At 36.4% G+C, this 24,460-nt stretch overlaps 1 protein-coding gene across 1 annotated transcript in view; it reads right to left on the bottom strand.

Moving 5' to 3' along the window:
• PDZD8 (PDZ domain containing 8) overlaps positions 1-24,460 on the bottom strand; it is a 52,949-nt gene that overhangs the window by 9,890 nt on the left and 18,599 nt on the right. The window contains exon 3 of the mRNA XM_059476657.1: positions 21,497-21,599. Within this exon, the coding sequence (XP_059332640.1) occupies positions 21,497-21,599 (103 nt within the window). The remainder of the gene's footprint in view (positions 1-21,496; positions 21,600-24,460) is intronic.

The raw sequence follows: 24,460 nt of genomic DNA, 5'->3' as shown, positions 1-24,460 counted from the left end.
CACTTTCAGTTCAGTACTGGATGGGTGATCTGGAAACACAATGAAGGAGAAAATCACCTTGAGTCTCACAGCCTTTCCTTGCCTCAGCCCTGCTGTTCTGAAAGCCCAGCAGTTGAATGTCAGTGAAAAGAAATTTTTCCAAACCTTTTCAAATATACCAGTACTGAACTCCACAGAGATTAAGCAGAGGTTTACAGCTTGCTAGTATCGTTTAAATGGCCAAATATTTACATGAATGTCAAAACATGATGTAGTTTTAATATGCAAATGCTTCATGAAATTATCAGTCTGAAATAATTTACAAATAAAATGGGATGATAAACATCCCTTTTACAGGCAACAGGCAAATGTGATGCCATCTCATTTACTATTTATTCCAGAACTATGTATGAAGTTAGATTATTATTTGATTCGGAGGTTAGAATGCCAACAGTAATACTGTAGTCTCATAAGTAGAATCTAGTTAACTTTAGATACAGCATTTCCATTCAGAATTTCTCAGACAAGACATAATAAATAATGTCCATTAATAAATACAGAGATTACAACATCTAGGAAAGCGTGTATGACAATTTCTTACCAGCATTGCAACACTGTTCAGCTAAACTTTAAAAATTATTAGGTGCATAGAAAAATAGAAAATGACAAAATTAAGCCCTGGCAGGATAACTGGAGCAGCAGAGCTTTGCTTTTAAACTTAACTGCTTATTTTCAGGAATTAAAAAATAAATAGTTGCTTTTGTAAGCTTAATTGTACACTGTAAAATAATGTGCAATAGTCTAGATTTGCTTAACTATTTGTAAGCATTAACATCATAAACCTTTACTAGAATTTAGTAAGTATGTCACATTCTTTTGAATAATTGCTAAAAAAGCTTGATCACCCAATCACAAATAAGAAATCTTTTTTTACTGACTTTACATCAACTAGAAGAATACTGTTTTTCCAAATTGTTCGTATTCCCCATTAGGTGTGTGTAACACTCCATGTAGCAGAAACTGAACCCATGTCAGTGCTGTACTGTGGATAAAAATCTTTCTTTTTGGCCAAACCATCGGCGCTGTTAAAGGTGATATCTTAGGTATTCTTGCAAGGTATAGTCCAATGCCTTCTGAGGAAAAAAGTGAGAATGTCTGTAAAGTATTACATTCTCCCAGACAACCCTGCACGCCGACAGGAGAGGAAGGAATATTTCATGTCAAACCCCCCAAAACATTAAAGTAAAAACTGGGAAGCAGTTTCTTCTCTTCAGAAGATTCAGTTCTTTGTATTATTGAAAAAACGTTTTTGGCAAACATCCTTAAAACATTGACTTTAATATTATTGCTTTTTTCAAGCCTATTACTGAATACAGTTATTATGTATGACCTGCACAGCAAAGAGGCTGAGAGATTATTTACAGGGGAGAGGAGGCACTGAAAGGAAACGCGTATCGCCAAACTCATGATTTGCTCCTTAGAAACCCTGGACGCAAAGGGAATAAAATAATTTTCTTGTAATGTTCTGAGAGGATTTCAATCTATGGTTTAGAACAGGAGTAGGTGTTTTTCTTCTCCTTGTGTCACAGCCCTGAAGCCTAAAAGGAGAGCTTGTGGCAGTGTGGAACAAGGCTTTTCCAGCCCTCCTGTCCACAGGCACGGTAACATCAGAAATGTTCCGATGTAAACCTGGACTAAGGAATCCACGATGACAGAAACACTTTCATTTCCCAGGCACTGAGAAAACTCCCAATTACAGAAAGAGAAATGCTTTCTGAGCATTCAAGAGCTACCCCTGTTCTTGGGATGTTTAAATAGCTCAGTATCAATAAAGTATCCCTTAATTATCAGTTCTGCACTGTACTCACTGTTATGTCTTACACGTGCACAGGTGCAACGATGCACACATGTGGATGTGCCTCCATCTCCAGATTTAACCTGGGAATTTCCTTTAGTGGCTTCAGAAATCTTGAAACACAGTGACAGAAGGTTTAAATAAAATAAAAAGCTGTAGTAATACTTACCGAATAACTACACCATACAGTACAACAGTGAAAGGAAGGAAATAATCCCTGTAATCAAATTAAATCTATATAGAAAATTCACTTAAGTTCTTTTTCTCCCCACTAGAAAGAGGCATTAATTACAAATCATTCATTAGAAGAAGACTGATGGTAATGTAATGTAAAAGATAATACACTGGCTACTTAAAACATCAGTATATACTATAGCTAGAAGCAATATGTCCTTCTAGAAACCAAAATATACTAGAAAACACATTTACAAACTTGGAAATTAATTTACTGATTTGTGAAATAATTTTTTTTCAAATAATTAACAAAAGACTTCTTGAATAAAAATCTGCTTCAATTTTTTTCCATAATCGAATCTAAATCCTAAATCTAAAATTGCTACTGTTCCACAATTTGTATCAAGACTTCTATAACAGTAACTAACATACTCTTCCTTGCTATGTGATCCTTCCTCCATGCCAAAGATATACACATCTTTAGTATCATTCAAGTGGAAATTTAAATGTATTTTTCTACCATTCTCAGGTTTACATTGATTCAGTTAATTTTAATAAACAATTTGATTTGTCCTCTCCATTTTTTTAATATTTTGACAAAACATATCAGACAAATACATTGAATGAATACGTATTTCTTCTAGATATACAGAATGGTAGGTGAAAGGGGGGTGAAATAACTAAATTTATTAGTACACTTAAACATTTAAATATATATATATATATATATATGTGTGTGTGTGAGAATAGAACTGCCAAAAAGAAATCAAAAGGAAACTATCTGCTGCTTATAAAAAAATTCCTGCTGAGCAACTACTATAAAAATATTCTTATGCTGATTTTGCCTGAAAGAAGTAATTTGATAACACTATTAAAAACTTAACATGCAAAACCAAAATAAGTTTGAAAAAGCTACTAAAATGGACTTTTACCACAAGGAGATATCACCAAACAACAATAAAATTTCAACCATATTTTTGTAATTTCTCTTTCTGTTCTGTGCCTCTTATTTGATAGCTAAACCATTCCTTACTTGTACCCAACATTCACTGGAGTGTTTGTAGTGGGTTTCTGGACCAAGTTGACCAAATTTTAGACATATTCAAATTTTAGACAGTTTTTATTAATTGCTTTTTTGCTTAACCTGGTGTTCTGCTTTCCTCCACTGCAGCTCTGACTGTGTGTTGAAAGCCCATGAGTGAGGAGAGTTTTTCTGTACTCACTGCTGTCCTGAGCAGACTTCCACTTGCTTAACCCCCTAAAAAAGTTAACTTTTCACACTGCTCACCTTTCTCTCTGAACAACACCTCTGAACAACACACTCTGTCCTGAAAACAATTTTCATCAGTGAAACAAAGGAATTGGCCAACACTCAAAATCATCTTGAGATTAATTATTCACAATCAATTTGTCTAGTACAAATATCAGAAAATATCTAGTGCAATATCAGAAAATAAGTTCTTCAGCTTCTTTCCTTTGATTCAACACTGCCCATTTTCTAATTTCTGCATTTTGGACATATATTTGCATTCCATACCCCATCAGCTGGAGCAGCTTTATAGGACTGGTTACACCTTGGTGTCTCCTTGAGTGTTACTGAATGAACAGGCACCAATGTTTTGTGGAATATTGGGAAAACCAAGTTTTTGATGACTATAAAACAGTGAAAAAAGGAAGTGGGATGTTCTACCTTTTGCTATTAATCTTTGCAGCCTTGTGAACTGTCTGTGCACGGGCAGATACAACCATCTCAGATGAACACTGCATTTTTCTGTTTGGTTTGTTTTACTTTTAGGAAGAAGTGTACTTATGGACAAAGGTCCATATTTTCTTACTAGTCATCCTAAATAGCAAACCAGTGGGACTCATTTAACTTCTAAAACCCAAAAAATATAAGTATGACGATAATTTCATTCTGAAACGAGTTACATATTGGGCCAAGATCATATTTAAAATAGCAATTCATTAACACCACAATATGGCAAATGTTATGCACATGTCTAACTTCACCATCATAAACTACTTGTCTGAAAAGAAATGTGACAATTCATCGTAGGAAAATGAAACATCTGCATGTCTGCCTGATGAGCACTGAAAACTTCAGACATCAGCAAAATCCAGAACAGGCTTTTTACTGAACAGAACAAGGAGCTGTACCTTATTTTCCCAAATACTTCTGACACATTGCAGGAACTCTTTGGCTAAGCTACTCCTAAAAAATTGCACCTTCCAATTGCATGAGGCAGGTTACACGACATGTAAAAAGCAAACTGTTTAGCAATTACCATGAATTGCTGGGGCATTCTTACAGCAATTACAGGACTTGAATGGAGGAGATAAAGACAAGGCAGCAGAAAACCTGCATTTAACTTTGAAGTGTCAAAAGCAGGTAAAATAAAGGCCTTCAGTCTTAGGTGGAGCTCTTCTTTGCAGAGCAATTTAGCACAAACACCAACATAGCTCGTCTTTAAGTGCTCTTACTCACTGACATCCTTTTAGTCTTTATTAAATTCAACTTTGATGATTTCCTTTGGCTCTGAAGAAATGACAAAGATCAACTTTTGTTTCTCTAATGTTATACAGCCATATAAGCCTTTGATAGGAAAAAGGCTTCCTCCAATATTGGTTAAGCAGTACTTTGTCATCATATAAATATTTTGTGCAAAACTCAGGTAGTCTAATAAGAAATACTGAAATAATGTTACTAAGTTCATTAATAATACCATGTGTGACATCAAAACAATAAAAACTTTACCAATCACTGCATTGCAAATTACAGATAAAGGAGACTGATGAGAACCTGTGAGATGGAAGAAAAAAACTGAAAACATTCAAGTCTATGCATTAAAAGTAAACCCTCTAAAATAGTAATTATTTATACATATCTTAGAAGTATCTAATTAATGGTGATATGACAGCTACTATTAATCTTCCTGCAATAAACTCAAAATATTGGACTATGAGGTGAAGTTCTTTATAATGGAACTAACAGACACAGTGAAGAGTTTTCTCCACACAGAGAAACTGCTGGGCAATTTTCACTATCAGACCCAGCAGCATTAAATATCTGAATACTGACATGGATATTGCCATCAGAACTAAAAATATGAAATGTTATTATCCACTGTGATTACAATAATATGCATTACAGATGCTAGTCTCCATGGAAATAAGATACACAATATAATTTATATGCACTAAAAAGTAGTAACTCTTTGATTTCAATAATGGGCTTAAAAGTCACATTTTAAAAGCTTAGAAGCTACTTTCTGTCAGAAGTTTTCTGACAGAAAAGCTACACTCTCACCAACAAAGCATTAAGATTGCAGGTAATACAAATTACACTCTCATCAATAACACAGCCAAAGGAATAGGGACCTCACGTGCACCTGGAAGCTCCATAATCATACAATTTGAAATATCATAGAACTTAAAAGAATAGTTTGTTTTTTCAGCAGAAACACTATTTTCTTGGCAAGTGGTACATTTCTCATCAACTTTAATGGCTAGATGGCTATTAAAGCAAAGCCCAAGCCCTGTGTGACCCACAGTGTTCAGACTCCCACATTCCCACCGAACGAGCTAAGCCCAAAGGAACTGAAGCAGATGTAGTAAAATGATTCGTGATCTTAACAGCTCTTCAGAGATTAAATAGAAGACCCATCTGTATCAAAATGAAGTTCCTGCTGCATACAAGCCCTAGCCCCACCCTTTGCCCAGAAAATCCAGACCAACACTTTTCTGAAATTCTGTGTTACCATGGCCAGAAGAAATGAGGATTTATATTTAACTTATTCTGAATAATTGCTGCAAGAAGGCCAAGGTTTTGTATATAATAATTTTTTCTGTACCTAGAAAGGCAGCCAAGCCACACCGAGTTGTTTTCAATTAAATTCTGGACAAAACACTGCAGTATAAACACACAAATATACAACCAGTAAAGGTTTCCACGACCATACATCTATTTCTGGTTATTTTGTTGAACACATCACATCAAATCAATTTATTTATGGTTATAGAGCACAAGTCCCTGGCAGGCAGTGAAACAGCAGCTCAATGTCACATCTAATTAGCAGCACCAAGACAACAGCACACCTAGAAACTAGATTTTCATTCTGTTACCGACGATCACCACTTATAAAAATTGTCACAACTATCAAACTGAAAATATCTTTACATCAACGCAAATACTGACAATTCACTTCGAAAAAAAAAAAATCAATAGCCAGCTCTATTGCCTCTGCACTTGAAAAATAATCCAGATTATTTTTTAATACACATAAAGATCAGTTCCCAATACACTCAAAGAATGCCTTAGAAACAGAATGTTAGCTGTAAATTGGAATGCACATACCCACCCGCTTTGCAACCGAGCTTCTAAAAACGCTTCACGAAAATCCAAACATCTGAACTTTTCACAGAAGGGATCTTTGTCTGCAATGCTCTCTCCACACAACCAACGTGACCATAAGGGCCTAATAAAAAGTAGGATTTCCTTTCCCTATAGTCAGCTAGCTAAATGACAAGAAAACAATTTGTGTAACTACGTCTTCTCCAGAAGCCAATTTTAGACCTCTCTAACACTAAAGTGTAAAAGAGATAAAAAGAAATATTCTTCCAGGAACAGCTTATTAAGAGTAAACCCAAAAAAAGTCGCAAGAGAAGCAGAACACTACCCAGAGTGGAAGTAAAAGTTCATTCCTTTTGACCTTTTTTTTTTTTTCAGTATCTTCTGGCTCAGGGAAATAATAGATACCATTTCCTCATCTCCCTTTTGTAAGGTAAGTGAAAGAATGAATAGGAAATTATGTCAAGCTTAAAAACTTCTTTTACTTCAGCACTCACTATAACTTCATACACTCTGGTTTTATGCTCTATTATTTTTAAATTAGCAACATATTTTATTGATAGTTGGTGAAATATATATGAAAAATACCCACAGGATTTCATAAAGCAACATCTTTCTACTTCCCTTTTCCCCTTCTCTCTTCTGTCACCAGAAACCCAGCTTGCTTGGGACTGTGACCAATTACCTCTTCCACAGAATTCAGAACTGACTCATTAAATTGAAAATTGAACAAAGGATTAGTCAATACCATACAAGGCTTGAGAAATAAATCTAAGTTTAAAAAAACCTCATATTGAAGAAGATAGGAATAACTCAGCTTACTTAATAACTTCAATGACCCTTATAATAAAAATAAGAAAATTGCATCCAAGAAGTTGATGAAAACTTGTGAAGTTATTTGAATACTTGGTTCAGACCATGGTACTATACTTGTTTGATCACCACAGTAAGGGCACCGTTCATAAACGGCACATTCAACACTAAGTATTCCAAAGTCTGAGGTTGCTCTTTTCAAGTGGTACTTGTAAAAATATTTCATTTAAAACCTACAGGCTTAAGACATTACGACTCCATAGAAAAAACCAATGCGCAATGTGATGAATGATGAAATACTTCACAGTAAAAAAGAAGAGGAAATCCTACAAACTTCCCAATAGCAAAGCTTCAGGATACAAAATTACAAATTTAATCATCAGCTCGCTCTCAATGTTATACAGTCACTTTACTCCCACTAGAGCTCAAAATTTTTTATAACCTCTATGACATTCTAAAAAAAACTACCAGAAAAATTATATTCAATCAGGGTTTGGGGAGGAAAAAAAAAGGGTAAAAAGATTGGGTGATGTAGAGATGGGAAGGGAAAGGAGATTGGAGATGGAAAAAAAAACCAACAGATCTGGACAGGGAATTAAGTTGCAGTTTGTAAATCCATGGCTGCACTATGACAGCAATACACTTGTACTTTTCCCATTCCCATGACCTCCGATTAATAAAACTTAATTAACTCACATTAACTACAAGAAACCAATGGATTAAACTTAAAATGGATAATTTTCAATTATTTGTGTACAGTGTTACATTTCAGTAGACATCCATGCATACATTACAATATATTAAGAAGAGAATTGCCTTTTTCTAATGAAAAAGGGGAAAAAAAAGACAACTTGGGAGCAAAGAAAGCGAAACTATCAATGCTTTATTTTTACTTAAGAGTAAAAAAATTATTTTCTTTCTACCCAAAGAAAATCATAATGAATAAACACATGTATTCATCATGCACAACCTGCCCTTCTCCATGAACTCCTGAAGCCCAAAAATCCAGCCTGTGACTTTCATACCATTTGATCAAGAACATTACAAAGTAATTCAGCCTCAGGTAAATCTATCCTGTTAAGTCAGACAAACATCAAAATTAACTGTAATTTAGATGCTTTCAGCAGAAACATCATTGATTCTTTGCCATTTTCATACAAGGACACATTTCTAAGTTGAAAAAGTATTTTGCATAGAAAGCAGACCAAAGTTAAAAATGGTATGCAAGGATCACAATCCGAATATTATGATAACATCAACCAGTGAGCTGTTAATAATCATTGAAATTATTGAATTAATAATTTTTGAAAGAGCTATGGTTTTATTACACAGAGAGTGATGTGCTTGCTACCATGGAGAATATCTGGGTTTTTTGCAGACTCTCTTCCATAGCAGCTGCCAGAGCTGTGGTCACAGGGGCAAACCCAGCCGTGACAGGGACAGTGGCAATGGTGGCAGCATCACCCGTGCCCAAAGGTGAGTGGAGAGGGACAAGGTGGTCCCACAGCAGCACCTTGGATGCCCATGGCAGCAGGACCATCCTGGCAGCCAGGCTGCCCTGCTGGGGAGGTGCCAATGAGTGGGGGGACCTGAGAGCCAACCCACCCCACAGAAACACTGAGCTTTCCACCTGGGCTTGCTGCAGCTCTCTGCAAAGCACTCACCCAGTTTCATAACCCAACATCTTTTTATTTCGCTTTCCGTCTCTCCTCCACCACCACAAACCCAGCTGGCTTGGGACTGTGGCCAATCACCTTCCCCAAAGAATTCACAACTCACTCATTTAATTGAAAATTGAACAAAGAATTTGTCAACACCATACAATGCATGAGAAATAAATACAATTTAAAAAAACTCATACAAGTAGCAAAGCTCTGAGGACACAGGGCCAACAACACTAACAAGGACTAGAGCCAAGCTAGGCCACCTTCTTGGTTTAAGTCTCTGCCTGGGTAAACAACTTTTTTCCAACACAAGTTCCAGCTCTATTTTACAAATAACTGTGCCTTCCTAAAAAAAAAAAAAAAAAAAAAAAATCTACAGGTATACAGACACTCAGAAATACCAAAAAAGGAGACATAGCTAAATTAATACAAACATGAGACTTTTCCAAAGAGCAATGAGGCACTTTGAAATGGATTATCAAAGTTATGCCTGTAGATTTCAGTGACACTCAGTTGACTTACCAACCTTAAAGCAGCGTGGCTAAAATATGATTTTTGAAATTCTCAAATAACAAAAAAATTAGACTACTAACAATAAACAATTTTACAAAAATCTATACACTAGATAGATTCTAGTGCATAGATTCCCTAGATTTCCTTGCCAACATTCACATTACAGAGTACTCAAGACAAATGGGAGTAATACTCAAAAAATAGAACTAAAGGTATGCTGGGGAAGAGGTGAAGTGATAGAAACTCAAAAAAAGCTTGTCTGCATCTACAGTGCACATTTTCATATCAGTCACACTCTCTGTCTTACAGAAGGTGTTGCTTTAAAGTATTTCTGACCAGCTGATAGTTGCTGGCTGCCTGCTCATGCAGCACTCTCAACTGCTATTCCTTCCTTAAGAAATGCTATGTAGAAATGCATGATACCTATAGATTCATAAAGAGATGACTGTACACTTCAAGTTCATGACTTTTTGCAAAATTTTAACTTTTCAGTAACGACAAATTAACCACTGCTCTGCTATTCTGGGTTTATGCTGCTGTCTCAAGAGAAATTCCACTTTAAAAAATTTCAATCTGTTCCATTGATAGTAGAAATTTATACTCTTGCAGTTTGCATTTGTTAATACAGAACACTTGAAACTTACCTAGTAAATCTGTAGAACTGCTAGACACCAATCATCAGGAGAGCACATTGCAAGAAAAAAATAATCTAGCTTTCATAAGGAATAAGAATCTCTTTCAGAAGCTGGTTGGTAAAGTTACTTCCCAGTAAAATGCAAAAATAAAAAATAAGAAAGAGTGCCAAAGTTCAATGTCAAAGATTTATTTCTGATATGGACAGAAGAGAAGAAAGAGAAAGGAATTTGCTTGTACCTCTCCCATTCTACCACTGCTTTGCTGAAAAGGAGTCCCAGGACAAAAATCTGTCAAGACCCACACAGCATCTTTGCCTGCATTGTTCTTCCTGCAGCCACAGCAGCATTCCTTGAGTCTTTTCTACTGCAGATTTAAAACATCTACCTCAGCATTTGAAGAGTTATACACCAGGTTGAGGATTTGGCAAAATCAAAAAGAACCCTTTGCTCCACTAAATTATTTCTGAATGTGCAGAAAAGTGTGTGCTGTGTCCAGGACACATTTCCAGTGTCTTTATAAGTTACTACTTCCATCTGTTAAAACAAATTCAGAAACAAAACTAATCTCTGCAGAAGTAACTTTTTTTCTTCTTAGTGAGAATCAGGTTCTTAATTTTCTGGAAAATCTCTTTTATTTTCATTACAATTACTAGATATGAGGGAATATTGCTTTAATGACCTCTCATAAAATCTGTTCCTCCTAGCAGCTATTTTTAAGCTCGGGAATTAATTACAACTCTTGGTTACCTCAATCATATGCAACCAAGACTTTTGGTTCCTCATCCACTTCTACACATCAGTTGGCAAGAATCTGAATGCCTCTGCTCACAACAGCAGCCAAGAGTTTGTTCTGAGTTATTACAAACATTTTTAGAATACTCCCTATTTCACATTCTCTTCCAATAGCGAAAGCTTCAACAACTCCAGCGGAAATAAAAATGTTTATCGAGATTGGCAAGAAAATTGTTTAAAAGAATGAATTATTTTCTCAAATATTGTTTTGCAAGGAGTAAAAATCCATCATAGATGTTCCCATGTTTTGGCTAAACATCCATTGTAGCCAGAATGAAGACATTTAATATTACTTTCTCTCTCCAGCAGGTCTGTACCTCAGATGTAATCTTGATGCGATTTAATTAAGAGTTTTTAGGCTAAAACTGCCTCCAGCCTGGACTGTCTGCTATGCAAAGAAAGTTTATTCCATCTGAAGTCATCCCTACAGATATATTCTCAGGCTAGTCTGAAGACTAAATTAGTATTTTTTGAATTATTTTTATTTAACTAGTTGAAACGAGATAGCTCTGCTGCCTTCCCCTCCCTGTGTAACAGCATAGTCTGTCATGTACTATTTACCAAAAGTGAAAATAGAATTTGAAGAAAAAAGACTCTTTTATCAATGAGCAGGAAGAAGGTCTGAGCCAGCTTGGCACTGACCTTGCTGGAGCTGGGACCAGATTACTTCCAGAGGTCCTTTCCATTCTAAATTACTGACTCCACTCAAACAGATACCTTGTCCAGATACCATTTTTCATCTTCTTTTGGACTATATATAATTATAAAGAAATGCTTGGAATCAAGCCAATTTTTCTGCTGAGTGTTTCTGGTGATACAACCACATAATTCCTGGGAGTTTCTCAAACCTGTAAATAACATACATTAATCAGGCACTTTAAAGATTCCACACTAGCTAAATATTGCAAATTTCTTTCATTTATGTACATGTCCATAGAGAGAAGTTGATCTGGAGTCTACACACAAGTCTTGAATCCAGAAATAGACTAACTGTCATATTGGTGTGGTTCATAGTCCCCAAGAACAGAGTGTACAGCTCAAACAGAACTGGACTCCACATTTCACAGAAATACCATGGGACTGAACAGCAGTTTGTGACTTAAGCGAGTTACTTGTTGTACACTTAACCAGTCCAATGAAATGTGTAAATGTGCATCTGATTGAAACCAGTGGAATTCACTGCTTTGAAAGGGGGAGATTTACAGTGGAGATGAGCCACATGTTTGCACTAGAAGTTCTGGACACTGTAATCCTATGCTCCCTTCACATGTAGCTTACATTATTATGTAAAGTGATTGTTTTTAGTTCACAAACTGCTGTACAGGCTATTCCTGATCTATTCCCACAGATGTGTGATTTACCTACTGTGGAACCTAGAAACTGATTTTTGCAATTGCTCTCTAAACATCAACTTTGTTATTTCTTGACTCTGCTGATGAACTTTGGGTGAGTCAATTCCAGTTTCTCAAGGGTCGCTTATTGTATTTACAAGTATCAACATTTTTTTTTAATGCATGGTCAACTTGTTATCCATGAGACTTCCATATCAATTCAAATGAAGTAGAGCAACTGATGTTTTTCATTGTACATATATATAAGTGCATGTACTTATATGCACAACTTAGACTTAAACAGTGCATGTGCATATTTATAATATATATGCTTTTAGATGGGTTTTATAATTAAAAAAACAAAACCAAACAAACAAAACACACAAAAGTATTTCTGCATATCTGCCTCAATTTTCTAAGGAATTAAGCTTCTTTTTTTCCTTCAGCCAAGGAAAATCTAAAGCTTCGATTAATATCAAATGGATCTGAGGGTGCACAGACATGATATTTTTCCAAACTAAGCATCTAAAAATGGAAAGAGATGACAGAAGTATAGATTTGAATATACTGACATTTGGTTAAAGTATCAGTGAAGACACTCATAGTTCCTATATTCTGTTTATCTCACCCAAAGTCTGACAGAGACAGCCTTTTACCAGATTGCATTAAGGGAAATGCTCAATTTTCTAATGATTATTTACTCCTGATCACTCCTGATCTGCAGGTGGCCTTTGCAGAGCCTCACTCTGCTCCCTCTAACCTTAATACACCAGGTGACCTTTTAGTCATTTCATTTGTGTGACGGGAATTGGCAATTCCAGGTTTGATCCCCAAGGCTTTTCCAGGACAATTGCTGCACTGCCCACTCACATTATTCTCTTACTGCTCTCTGCCATCATTACAGAGCTCTGGGAGAACATGCACTGCACTTCTCTGGGGAAATTTTTGCTTATAGTTTTTTTTTTTTAAATTATGGAAACATTTTTTAAGATGCTTGGTCACCAATAAAAATCACTTATCTTACACTGATAATTATCTTATTATTCACTTTTGCCTACAAAGTGAGATTCCACTCCTGCTATTCTACAGACAGAACGGCCATAGCAACTGGTAATGCAGTAACCACTGAAAATTATAACAACACTATAAATATACCACTGTTCTCGTTCACTCTGTGTGGCCTCCAAGTGTTGAGCTCCACCAGACCTAGAAGAGACTTGTAAGACTGAGACAAGCATGTAATTTCTGGTTCAGCTTGTGATTGAAGAGGGAGAAAGAAAGAAAAAAAGATGAACAGTTGTTTTGAGATAACGTTTAGTTAAAGAATTACATTCTAGGAAGGCAAGATGTGACACATGTAACAACACTGCATTACCTTGAGTTCAAGAATCTGAACTACTAAAAGCATTTGACTTCATAAAAATAGTTACAATATATTAGACTGTACTCAGAATAAGCAATTCCTCCCACAAAATTAAAGGCTTTCTTTGCAGTCACACAGTACATTTTATGCCTGTATTTTGACATTTGAACCATAAAATATAAAATTACTAGACATCAACTATTTGTGGTATATGGAAATTCATTTCTATCCCATTGAAGGGCACCAGATACGTACATTAAAAATGGTATGTTTATTAGTTAAATAATTAATATAAATAATTATTTTATAGTTATTAATTAAGGATAGTTTAAAAAATCTCCATTCTGAATTCTTCCTGGTATGCAACCTGATGATGCTTTTGTTTAAGCTAATGTCATTGTTAATTCAGCCAGTGTAAACAAAAAAAAAAGAATTAGAACCAAGCAGCTGAGATTTCTTGTGTGGTCTTCCCAGCAGTTACTAATGCACTCCAAGTCTATAAACAGGTGAGATATTTATACTCAGAAGCAAGGACAATATCAGATTCCTGAAGGGCAGAAGTTAAACATCAGCTATTCTGTGACACTACAAGCACTTGCCTATCCTTTGACAATCTGCAGAAACTCCAATGTCATTTTCTCTTCCTTAACTGCAAGATGAACTTGCAGATGATGAACTGCTTGTGGCAGTAACGCTCAGGCAGGTTCTTACTGAGCAACCTGCAGTCAGAAAAGAACAACTCTGCAACTCTGTCATGTCAAACCTGCACACATCTCACACAGATGTTGGGAGATAACTGGTTTTAGAAGGGTTTGTGAGCACCAAGTGCCAATACCTTGCTATTTCTTAACAAGATTTTTACTCATAGCCATGGGCCCCTTTTTCACAACTTTTTACCCACTCCCAGGCTTTCTCTCTAGAAAATGTTTCTGTTCAGTAATTACACATTCAAGCACAGACTCCCCTTCTTCATTATTGGAGACATAACTGTTCACCAATGGAAGGAAAATAGCTGTCAGCCTGCTCAACTTAAAGAGGTCTTGATTTGCTAGGAAACATTGCAATATCACTAAAATCCATACACATGAGTAAATTAGCTCCAATCCAATTACTATCTCCTTAGTAAGAACAGATCCCAGCCTCTTAATCTGAAAAAAAATCCCTACATTAGGAAAAGGCTAACTATTATAAAGTTATCAGAGAAAATATATTTTAAAAGTAAACTTAAGAGCTGAAGAGGAAAAAAACCCTACAAACCAATGAGAACAGAACCAGCTAATTTTTCCAAAGCTGGCTGCAGATATCTGTGTTGAAGTAAGTCCCTCCCCTTCCACTTCAGTCATGTGAGGCAGCCTCCAAGCTGCCAGCTCATCTGGCCAAGCAATTTTGCAATAGGATGTAACAGAATAATTGAAAAAGCCATTCCAGAAATACTGAATTAGCCAGGAACCACTTTGTGTACTCTGGTCAATAAAACAGTGTTATCTCTCTTACAATAAGCCATGCTGTTTACACAAAGTTAGCTTTCATGCATCAGCCATCTATTTATTTAGCAAGATCAGCTATCACTGTAAATCAATTTCTTTGCGAATGAGAAAGACAGCTGCTGTAAAACCTACTTAAAACTCTCTACTGCATTCAGTATTTGGGCCTGTTACAGAACAGGCAACAAGAATAAGGGAAAAAATAGAGTCACCAGCACCACATCTGGTGACACTCTGAAACAGTCATCACTTTTACAAGCATTTCTAAGGAAAAGGCATAATTTACTGTAAATAGTTACATGTCTTTAAAAATGAACCAGTACATTAAAATATGACAAGAAAAGCTTACAACTGACAGTCAAACTGGGTACCTATGTATCAAGGATGATACATAAAATAGTCAACTGAAAGGTAACTCAGAATCTGTACTCAGGTTGGCTATTCCATGAGTAAAAGCACAGCAAAAATGGGTTTCTTTTCAGATCAGCTCTGTAAAAAAGAGAACAGGACTAATCCTGAAGTTTCATGCAGCTTTTGTCCATGAACAGTCATAGAGAAAGTCTCCCTAAGGACAATTCACCCAACATACCCAACTAAAAGGCTGGAGCCTCTTCCATGACTGATAAATCAGGTCACTGCCACATTTTCAGAGGTCAACACCTTGCAAAATATCAGCTTGGAAAACCTCAGCTGGATAGACAGCATCACCATCTGCAATCCAACTTGGCTACAAAATCTAATGGAGATTTCAACTGGAATTAGGTGGCTTCAAATCAAACTCATTTCACTATCCAAGATGAGTAGCTGGTTGCAGAACTCCTAAATCCAAGGAGCATGGATCAGCCTTGCTGGCAACTGAGAGTAAGAGCTGGGCATGGGGAAGTGCAAGAACACAGAGAGCACTAAGCACTGCTCAGCACAGCTTCTCATCCAAGTTATTTTATCCATTAATCTTTTCATCTACTATTTTCAATTTGAGACTCAAGTCAGATTTGTTGCAAGCAGTCAATGTCTGTTAGTGCTCTCTGTGTTCTTGCACTTCCCCATGCCCAGCTCTTACTCTCAGTTGCCAGCAAGGCTGATCCATGCTCCTTGGATTTAGGAGTTCTGCAACCAGCTACTCATCTTGGATAGTGAAATGAGTTTGATTTGAAGCCACCTAATTCCAGTTGAAATCTCCATTAGATTTTGTAGCCAAGTTGGATTGCAGATGGTGATGCTGTCTATCCAGCTGAGGTTTTCCAAGCTGATATTTTGCAAGGTGTTGACCTCTGAAAATGTGGCAGTGACCTGATTTATCAGTCATGGAAGAGGCTCCAGCCTTTTAGTTGGGTATGTTGGGTGAATTGTCCTTAGGGAGACTTTCTCTGTTCATGGACAAAAGCTGCATGAAGCTTCAGGCTTACTCAGGATTAGATCTGGACATAGGGAGAAAAAGGAGCAGGGAAGGGAAGCCCCAGCCTTGGATGCACATTCTGCATTTAGGACTGTCTGCTGCCAAATGCCAGAGTGGAGCAAGCTCTACTTTGTGCCTGCCCCAGCAAGGGTGCTCATGGCCAGGATGCAGCAGGTAACAACTTCCAGGTCAGGCTGTGACTGAAATAATGGCATTGGGCACTAAGGAATTATCTGAATTTATACTGAAATAAATCTCTCTAGCAGTGGGGTTTTGGTGGGGTTTTTTAAATGTTCATATTGAACAGTTACTAAGTAATAAAGAACTACAGTGCATTTTCACAGAAGGTTGTTCATTAAATCACAGCAAAGCTTTCTGAAGCCCCAAGTCAAAAGACTTAAATGTTTAGGATGAGACTGAAAAAATTCTGGTGGCCTTCAAGTTTATTTGAAAGACAGATTACAGAATATTATGTAAGGCACAAATCTCAGAACTATTCCCCATTGTATTTACAAATATTACCAAGTTTTACAAGATCATGAATTTTCATAAAAAGTGACATTTTCAAAAAGCTTTTCTTGCTTTAATCCTCCTTCTTTCTTTTGATAGGATTAAATACTGAAATGGCAGGCTGTTAAATAAGCACAGTGAAATGCCAACTGTGAGGCATTTAACTCCATGTATTCACAAATTAACATTTCACAGTTGCTTTAAATTTTGACATTATAGTTTAGTACCTTCAGGCAACTCATTTCAGAAGGTGCTGGATTTGATTTACATTATTTTTCATTTTAGATTCATATGTTATGGTACTGGAATACCTTGAAGTTGCCCTTAATCCCTGATAAAGGAAATTTGGTTTTATGAAAAGCTGAGAAATATTGCTCTTTTTTTTATAGTGCAATATTGAAAGGTGGTGTTATAGGTCCTCCCCTTGAGTTACTCCAGTGCTGATCACAATGTTCAGAATGAACTGGAGAAAACACCAAGCAGTATTCATAAAAAAGCACTGGGATGCTAATCTTAATTCTTTAATTCCTTCTATTATTAGATTACTTCAGGAGATATTTTTGTGCTTCTGAGACAACTGCTGCCAGAGTGAATCCTATGGGCTACCAGACGTGGCATTTAAGATGGAAATTTTTACTTTGCAGAATATGAAATCCAGTTTCAGTATGGCCAAAGTCAATATTTATAGAAGGGATTTCAAAAAAATTTTAATGAAAAACCCTACCAACAATAAAAAAAGCTCCAAGACTTACTGCCTGTAGAAATAAGAAATTGTGGAGAAATAAGAACCCATGGCTATTCCTACAGTACCACCTCAGACAACATAGCTGACACCAGAGTTTAAAGGTGCTCCCTCAAATTTTTCTTGGGTAATGTAACTTATTTCATGATCAATAATGGTTCTCCTGGGCTCCTGAATTTCTGTAAAAAAAGACTTAAAGAGAAAATTTGGAACAGATATTTTTGGTGTGGAGTGGAGAACCTCTCCACATTACTTTGGATTCTTACAGCCAATAAAAAGCACAAATTTTTACTTTGCAGAATATGAAATCCAGTTTCAGTATTGCCAAAGTTAATATTTATAGAAGGGATTTCAAAAAAACCATAATGAAAAACCCTACCAACAATAAAAAAAGCTCCAAGACTTACTGCCTGTAGAAATAAGAAATTGTGGAGAAATAGGAACCCATGGCTATTCCTGCAGTACCACCTCAGACAACATAGCTGACACCAGAGTTTAAAGGTGCTCCCTCAAATTTTTCTTGGGTTATGTAACTTATTTCATGATCAATAATGGTTCCCTTGTGCTCCTGAATTTCTGTAAAAAAAGACCTTAAGAGAAAATTTGGAACAGATATTTTTGGTGTGCAGTGGAGAACCTCTCCACATTACTTTGGATTCTTACAACCAATAAAAAGCACAAACCATTTACAGTTTACACATGTATAAGATTATCAGAAGATACCAAACTCCTTGCAATAGTTTCTACAATTTCTAGAAAATTACTTAATCCTTATCAGAAAAATCAGTATGTAGATAAAAGAAACATGACTACAAAGATTTGCAGAGCAGTTCATAAGAGACAAGATTCTCACTTCAATACAACTGCACTCTTGAGTCATTCTTCTCTACAGAGGTGGACCCAGAGAAAAGCACCAGCAAATACAGAGCAGTCAATGCACAGAGTACTTACAAAGCTACCTCTGGTCTCTGCTACTCATACTTCATCTCCATGTCCATCCTTCTGCCAGTTGTACAGAAAGCAGACTCTATTTTCCTTTTATAAATAAAGAAATTCTGATTTTTGCTGAAAAATCATGCTGTTCTTTCACAACACTACACAGGAAGTGCTGGTACTGTAAAGAGTCTCACCAAGGGTAGAAAGGGCACAGGGTTCACTGAACAGATGTGCTCCAAGAAAAATAGAACAATTCTTTTTGTTTGTAGAAATCAACCTGGTACTGCTGACTTGCAGTCCAGTGGACACACCCATCCACAGTTATGACACAGCCTCCACTTCATATCTACAATCATGTATTTCATTATTCAGAGAGATCTCATTATTTAACCACAGAACACCTGTCTGCCAGTCCAATGCTGCTAATGCTAATTACTGCATCCTCACCATACATCACTTTTACATAGCAATGCACTCATTAACCTTAATTCCAGCAGCATGTACTGCTAATTAAGGCATTTAAAGATGTTTACATGTTTCACATGGGAATGTGCCAAATCACTCTCTGAAGTCTTACTCCTGTTTCAGATTTGACGAACATAAACCTGAGACACCTTTGTATTGTAACAGACACTTCAATAATGCTCCAGATATATTCAATAACACAGCATTTTTTCAAAATCAATTGTGACATCTACTAACGTTCCATAAATTCTGGGATCAGATTAAAGTCTTGCCAAAATTCATTACAAAGTATTAAACCTGTCTAATCTTTTATCACTACTACTAACACAATAAAAAGAATGAAAATGTCAGGAAGTATAGAAAGTTATGAGAATTTTCCTCAGGAATATTGTAGAACATAGTCTGAATCAGGGGATGTATTGTCATGCCTTTGTGAGGCTTGTATAAATTAGACCTTTTAATGCAGAATGTACCTTTAACTTTTCTGCTATTTCTCTTTTGTAGTTTCTGAAATTGTTATTCATTCTAACTTCATCTTGAGTAAGTATTGCAAATTTGATCATTACAATAAGGATTTAATATTAAAAAGATTTAAAGTATTGCCATCAGCTGCTTCATAGTCAATATTGCAATAGTGCTAATAATCACAATTAAGGCTAGAAGCAAACTTTTTGTTTGGAAAAATAACACTTACTATTTAACTACTCAAACAGTTAATATTTCTGAAAATAACTAAGTTCCAGTGCTAAATGTGTAAGCAACACTTCCTATTTTGTTGAGGATCTTTGAAAATACTCTTACCACTCAGTGAGATGTCTTAACATTTTGTAACTTAGCTTGCAAATTTAACCAGATTTCCTAAAAAAAAAAAAAAGATACTTACATGACTTTGCTACATCTGTTGAATAAAAAATAGTTCTGCAAGTTGTGAACTTTCACTTTCAATATTGTCCCATACTGAGATTTCAAAAGCAGGAGCTTTAAAGCATTCCAGAATCCTCAAGTTCAAGGTGGTTGGGCACAGTGAATTCTCCAGTGCCAGCTGAGCTCAAGATGCAGCAACCCAAACTGAGGAGTCTCTGCTCTGGCAGTGTTTGAACCCACTGAATGAAGGACAGCACCACAGATGCACAGAAAACCCTCTGTACATTGAGGGCCAGATTTCCAAAAACTTAGGACATTTTTAAAAGCTGCCATTTCATTTAAAAACCTGCCATTTCACTTTAGATACTGACACAGCAGATGAGTTTTTGAGAGCCTCCCCGGGAGTACTTTTGCATAGTTTTAAAAGAAGCCATTCCACCCTCACTCCTTTACTCCTGCTGCCATCTGCTGTCACAAACACATCAGTGACACAGTGTCTGCAGAGCGTTTTTTCTTTCCTCTGTGTAAAAGAATGTGCTGTAAAAATAATCACAGGCTAATTTGTCTAGAGGAGTGCACTGGTAAATCAATGCATTGCCACCTTCACTGCCAGAGCACCAACCCTGCAGATCTGTGCATGTTTTCAGACACAGCTGCTGCTCAGCCATACTCCCCTTTTGGCAAAACATAATATACATAAGCTGAAAACAAGGATCACAACATTTGTTACAAGGATTTTAGACCCAATGCAAAGTGGAATTCAATGGTGGAAAACTGAATAAGATGTTGAAATTCTGCATTCTTGCTGCTCCAGTGGAAAATAATGCTGGTCTCCAAACACAACTCCAGTCAGAGGTAACAAAGGCAAAGGCTTAAGTTAGTGGCACTCAGCAGAGGGTAAAATTCAGGGCAAGGATTTTTGTTCCAGTGATTTCTTTACATGAAACCAACTGTTAACACAGAGTCTTGTTAAAGCTTTGGGGGGTTTTCTTCAATAAGCACACTACTTAATGCTCAGCACAAGCCCAATTTAATTTGATTACTAACACAATACCCCTCTAATGTAAAACTGAAAGGCTGTTTCATACATCACACCTTTTCTTTGAAGAAATAGAAAAAGGTCAATCTCACCCTCACAATAAAAAAAAGGCAGGCAATCTGCAGGCTGTATGCTGCTAAATTCCTGTTATCAAGTGCAATAATTAGTAAAACACAACTCTACAACACTGGCCAGGTAAAGACAGGTGAATCTTACTGCTTTCTAAACACTGCCCCACCCAAATATACCCCAAATAGAACTCAACTCACTGCTTTCTAAACACTGCCCCACCCAAATATAACAGGACTATAAAATGAATATTTTTCCACTATTTGTTTTAATGCAGCTGGACAGCTGGCAGAATATTCAAACCAGGTACAGTTTCAAGCACGGCTGTGAGAACTGAGCACGATGTTATCCATACGTGGTAATTTGTCAGTGGACTAAAAAGTAAATAACTGGTCTGCTATTGTTTGGGTTTGGTTTTTTCTGGTCTGTCACCCATTTGATTACCTAAAGACACTTTCTAGACCATGTATCAAGTGCAGAAGACAAAGTGCAATATGCAAAGATGACACCCTTTTTGTTTTTACCGTTTTAATAGAACTTCTTGATTTTTCTTCCCAAACATTATTGCTCAGCTCCATTGTGCAATGAACATTTGTTTCTCTTTCATAGGATCCAAACACCAGTAACCTGAAATAGAAAAGCCTATGGTAAGAATTGTAATATTAAATTCCCTATTCTTCATCTATACATGACTATTACCAATGTGTATACACAGAAGTCCAGAGAAAACAGATTGCACAGGCACAGCCTTACACCAAAGGAAAGACACTGCCACCCTCTAGTGGAAGAACTCCAAAACCGTAAAATATAACAGAATTTTTAGCTAGGGAGTTTTTTGGGTTGACTTTTTTCCTACAGTGCTGTTCTTTTGTCTTTTGGGGGGGAAGGGGAGTGGTTGGTTTGTTTTTAAATAAAGTGTTCAATTGGCATTTTCCCATAAAGGGCTTTTGTTTTATTTTAGGAAGAGCAACCAGAGTCTTCCACTTTAATCCTAAACATCACAAAGTGAAGCTCTTGTTGGTTTAAGAGAGTGCTACTGTAGATTAAGGTCAGTTTACTACTGCTTATATTTGTATTTCACTAAACTGGGATCCTCTTATCTATGATTTTTGTAACATTTATAACAGAGTAGTTCTTCATGCATGATACCCTATTCCAGAAGGCTATAAAGCTTTTCAGACAGATATTAGTACTTGAAAAAAACAAAACAAAACAACCCAGACTATAAACTTTAGGCTATAGAACAGCAATCAAGTTGTTCATAACTTATCTCACAGTAGCTGGAAGCAGATAAATATTTTGGAATATAAAAATTCAAACAAACCTTACTCATTCAAAAGAGCTGTTAGATTTTAATTCCCCCCTAAACTTTCTATACACATTTTACAAGAACAATTTCTAAGCTTTCATCCCAAGTATCTTATTTGTGATTGTGATGTGTTATACAACTCCTTAGATGATACAGACGCAAGCTGTCAGGAAAACATCAATTTTCTCAGTTTATCTTGTCATTGTTAAATAATGTTTCTAGGTTAAATATTTATAATCAAAAAGTCTCATCTTTCAGATGTGGGGATTTGTAGTAAACATCCTTTGAAAATTAAGTAAAGTTATTGAAGACAACTTTCACCAATGATCAGAACTGGTAAAATTAAGACAACCCAAGGGTAAACACCTCTCTGACTGTGACAGCTCTCAAACTTGCTTTTGCTCACAGAGACCCACTCTTGGGAAATTTTTCAGGGGCACTTACTGCCCTCCTCTAAAATATCAGCCCAGGAGCTATTTTGCTGTACTGGATAGAAAAACAAGCACATGAGACAGCTCAAAAGAGGAATAGAACAATTTTTAGCCAAACCACAAGCAAAACCAAGAGGCATGCTGAGATTTCACCTTACAGCAGGTAAACAGCAAACCTGGTGTCAGGTGAACAAACACCACAGGGCAGCCAAACCACACATTTAAATTTTAAAGAGCTCTTAGGAGCTCAAACTCTGCTGGAGTTTGGAGCTCAATTTCCAATTTCAGAAAGACAAAGGCAAAATTGTAACTTCTGCTGCACTAAGAAATTTTTTGTTTGAACAGTATCTCCATTAATATGCAAAGAAAGAAGATTTATCCTGTAAGACAGCTGCACATAAAGACTGACATTATTATATATTACTAAATATTAAATCTATATCCTACAGATTGAGAAGTGCCCACTTTATGGCACAGTTTTGGAAGTGTATTCTTGCCTAATAAAACCAGAGTTTGTTACCTTTGTTACTTTTTTCAGAGTGTTTCCTGATTAAAAAGAAATAAAGCCAAAATTTAACAGTGTTGCTTTGTTTTTCCCTTTTTCTTCAAAGTTTTAAGATAATGACAGAAAACAGCATTTTTGCAACAATTCAGTTCTTTGAGGGCATTGCATTTTTTGAAAACTTCAGTTTTTTGTGCAGGTCAGATAAAGATTTGCAAGATATATTCCTTATTATTTCTTTACACCAAAGTTCCCAACCTTTCATTAATTTTTAACAAATTTAATTTTGCTTTCAACAGCATGACAGCAGAAAATTGCTATGGTCAAGCCTGCAATTAGAAAAGAAGTGTGAAAAGTGCAAGTACTTGGTCATGTGAAGAGTATAATTTAATTAAACAAGCCATTATAATACAGAAAAAGTTTGCTAAACATTTTACAATGAGAGGTTTAACACTGATGTCCAGACTTAAATGAGAGAAGCAGCAGAATTCTGTTACCTGACTAGATGGAAGAATTCTACTTCCAAATTCTGTAGAGAAGTCAGAGATCATCTACTGAGAAAATATAAAACCTTCTGGGGCACTGAGCAAAACTGAAAACCACACAGAAATTAAAGTGATCCTTCATTCTGGAATGAGAATGAGAGGATAAAAATGTTCAGGTTCCTATGGCAGATGTAAGTGGAAAGCCCTGGATGTCAGCACCCAGTGCTGCACTGGGAACTGGCCCAGCCAAACTCACACCACTCACAGAGGGCTGAGGAAAAAGGGAAATTTGATCACTGTATGTAGTGTATATTTCTTCTTTCACTACCAAAATTCTCTGTTTCTCTTTGTACCTCATCAATATCTTCAGATGCAAATCAAACAAGAGTGTTTACTCACTGAGGGACTCTATGGACAGCAGTTGTAGCTGTTTAGTTCAAAAAAAGAATGGACAACTGGAAGATCTGAGGAATTACTGTGGGTCCAGCAGTCAGGCATCTTGCCTGAGAAGTGTCTGCTGAGACAATTTCCAAGTGTGTGTTGAAAAATTCCAAGCTGCATAAAACACTTGGATTATGTCAGACCTGACAAATCAGCAACTGCATCCTCTCCCAGCCATCTGATAAGCATCTGTGACAGCTGAAATCACTGAGAGCTCACAATGATGTCACACTGAGCAATCTGAGCTCTCAGTGCAAAGAAACTCAAGAGTTGGTGCTGCTCAGTGTTTCAGATTCAGGAAAGACAACTTTTAAAGATTA

This window comes from Ammospiza nelsoni, chromosome 8 (genome assembly GCF_027579445.1).
Source record: "Ammospiza nelsoni isolate bAmmNel1 chromosome 8, bAmmNel1.pri, whole genome shotgun sequence".
NCBI lineage: Eukaryota > Metazoa > Chordata > Aves > Passeriformes > Passerellidae > Ammospiza > Ammospiza nelsoni.
This window is presented reverse-complemented; position numbering and strand designations above follow the sequence as displayed.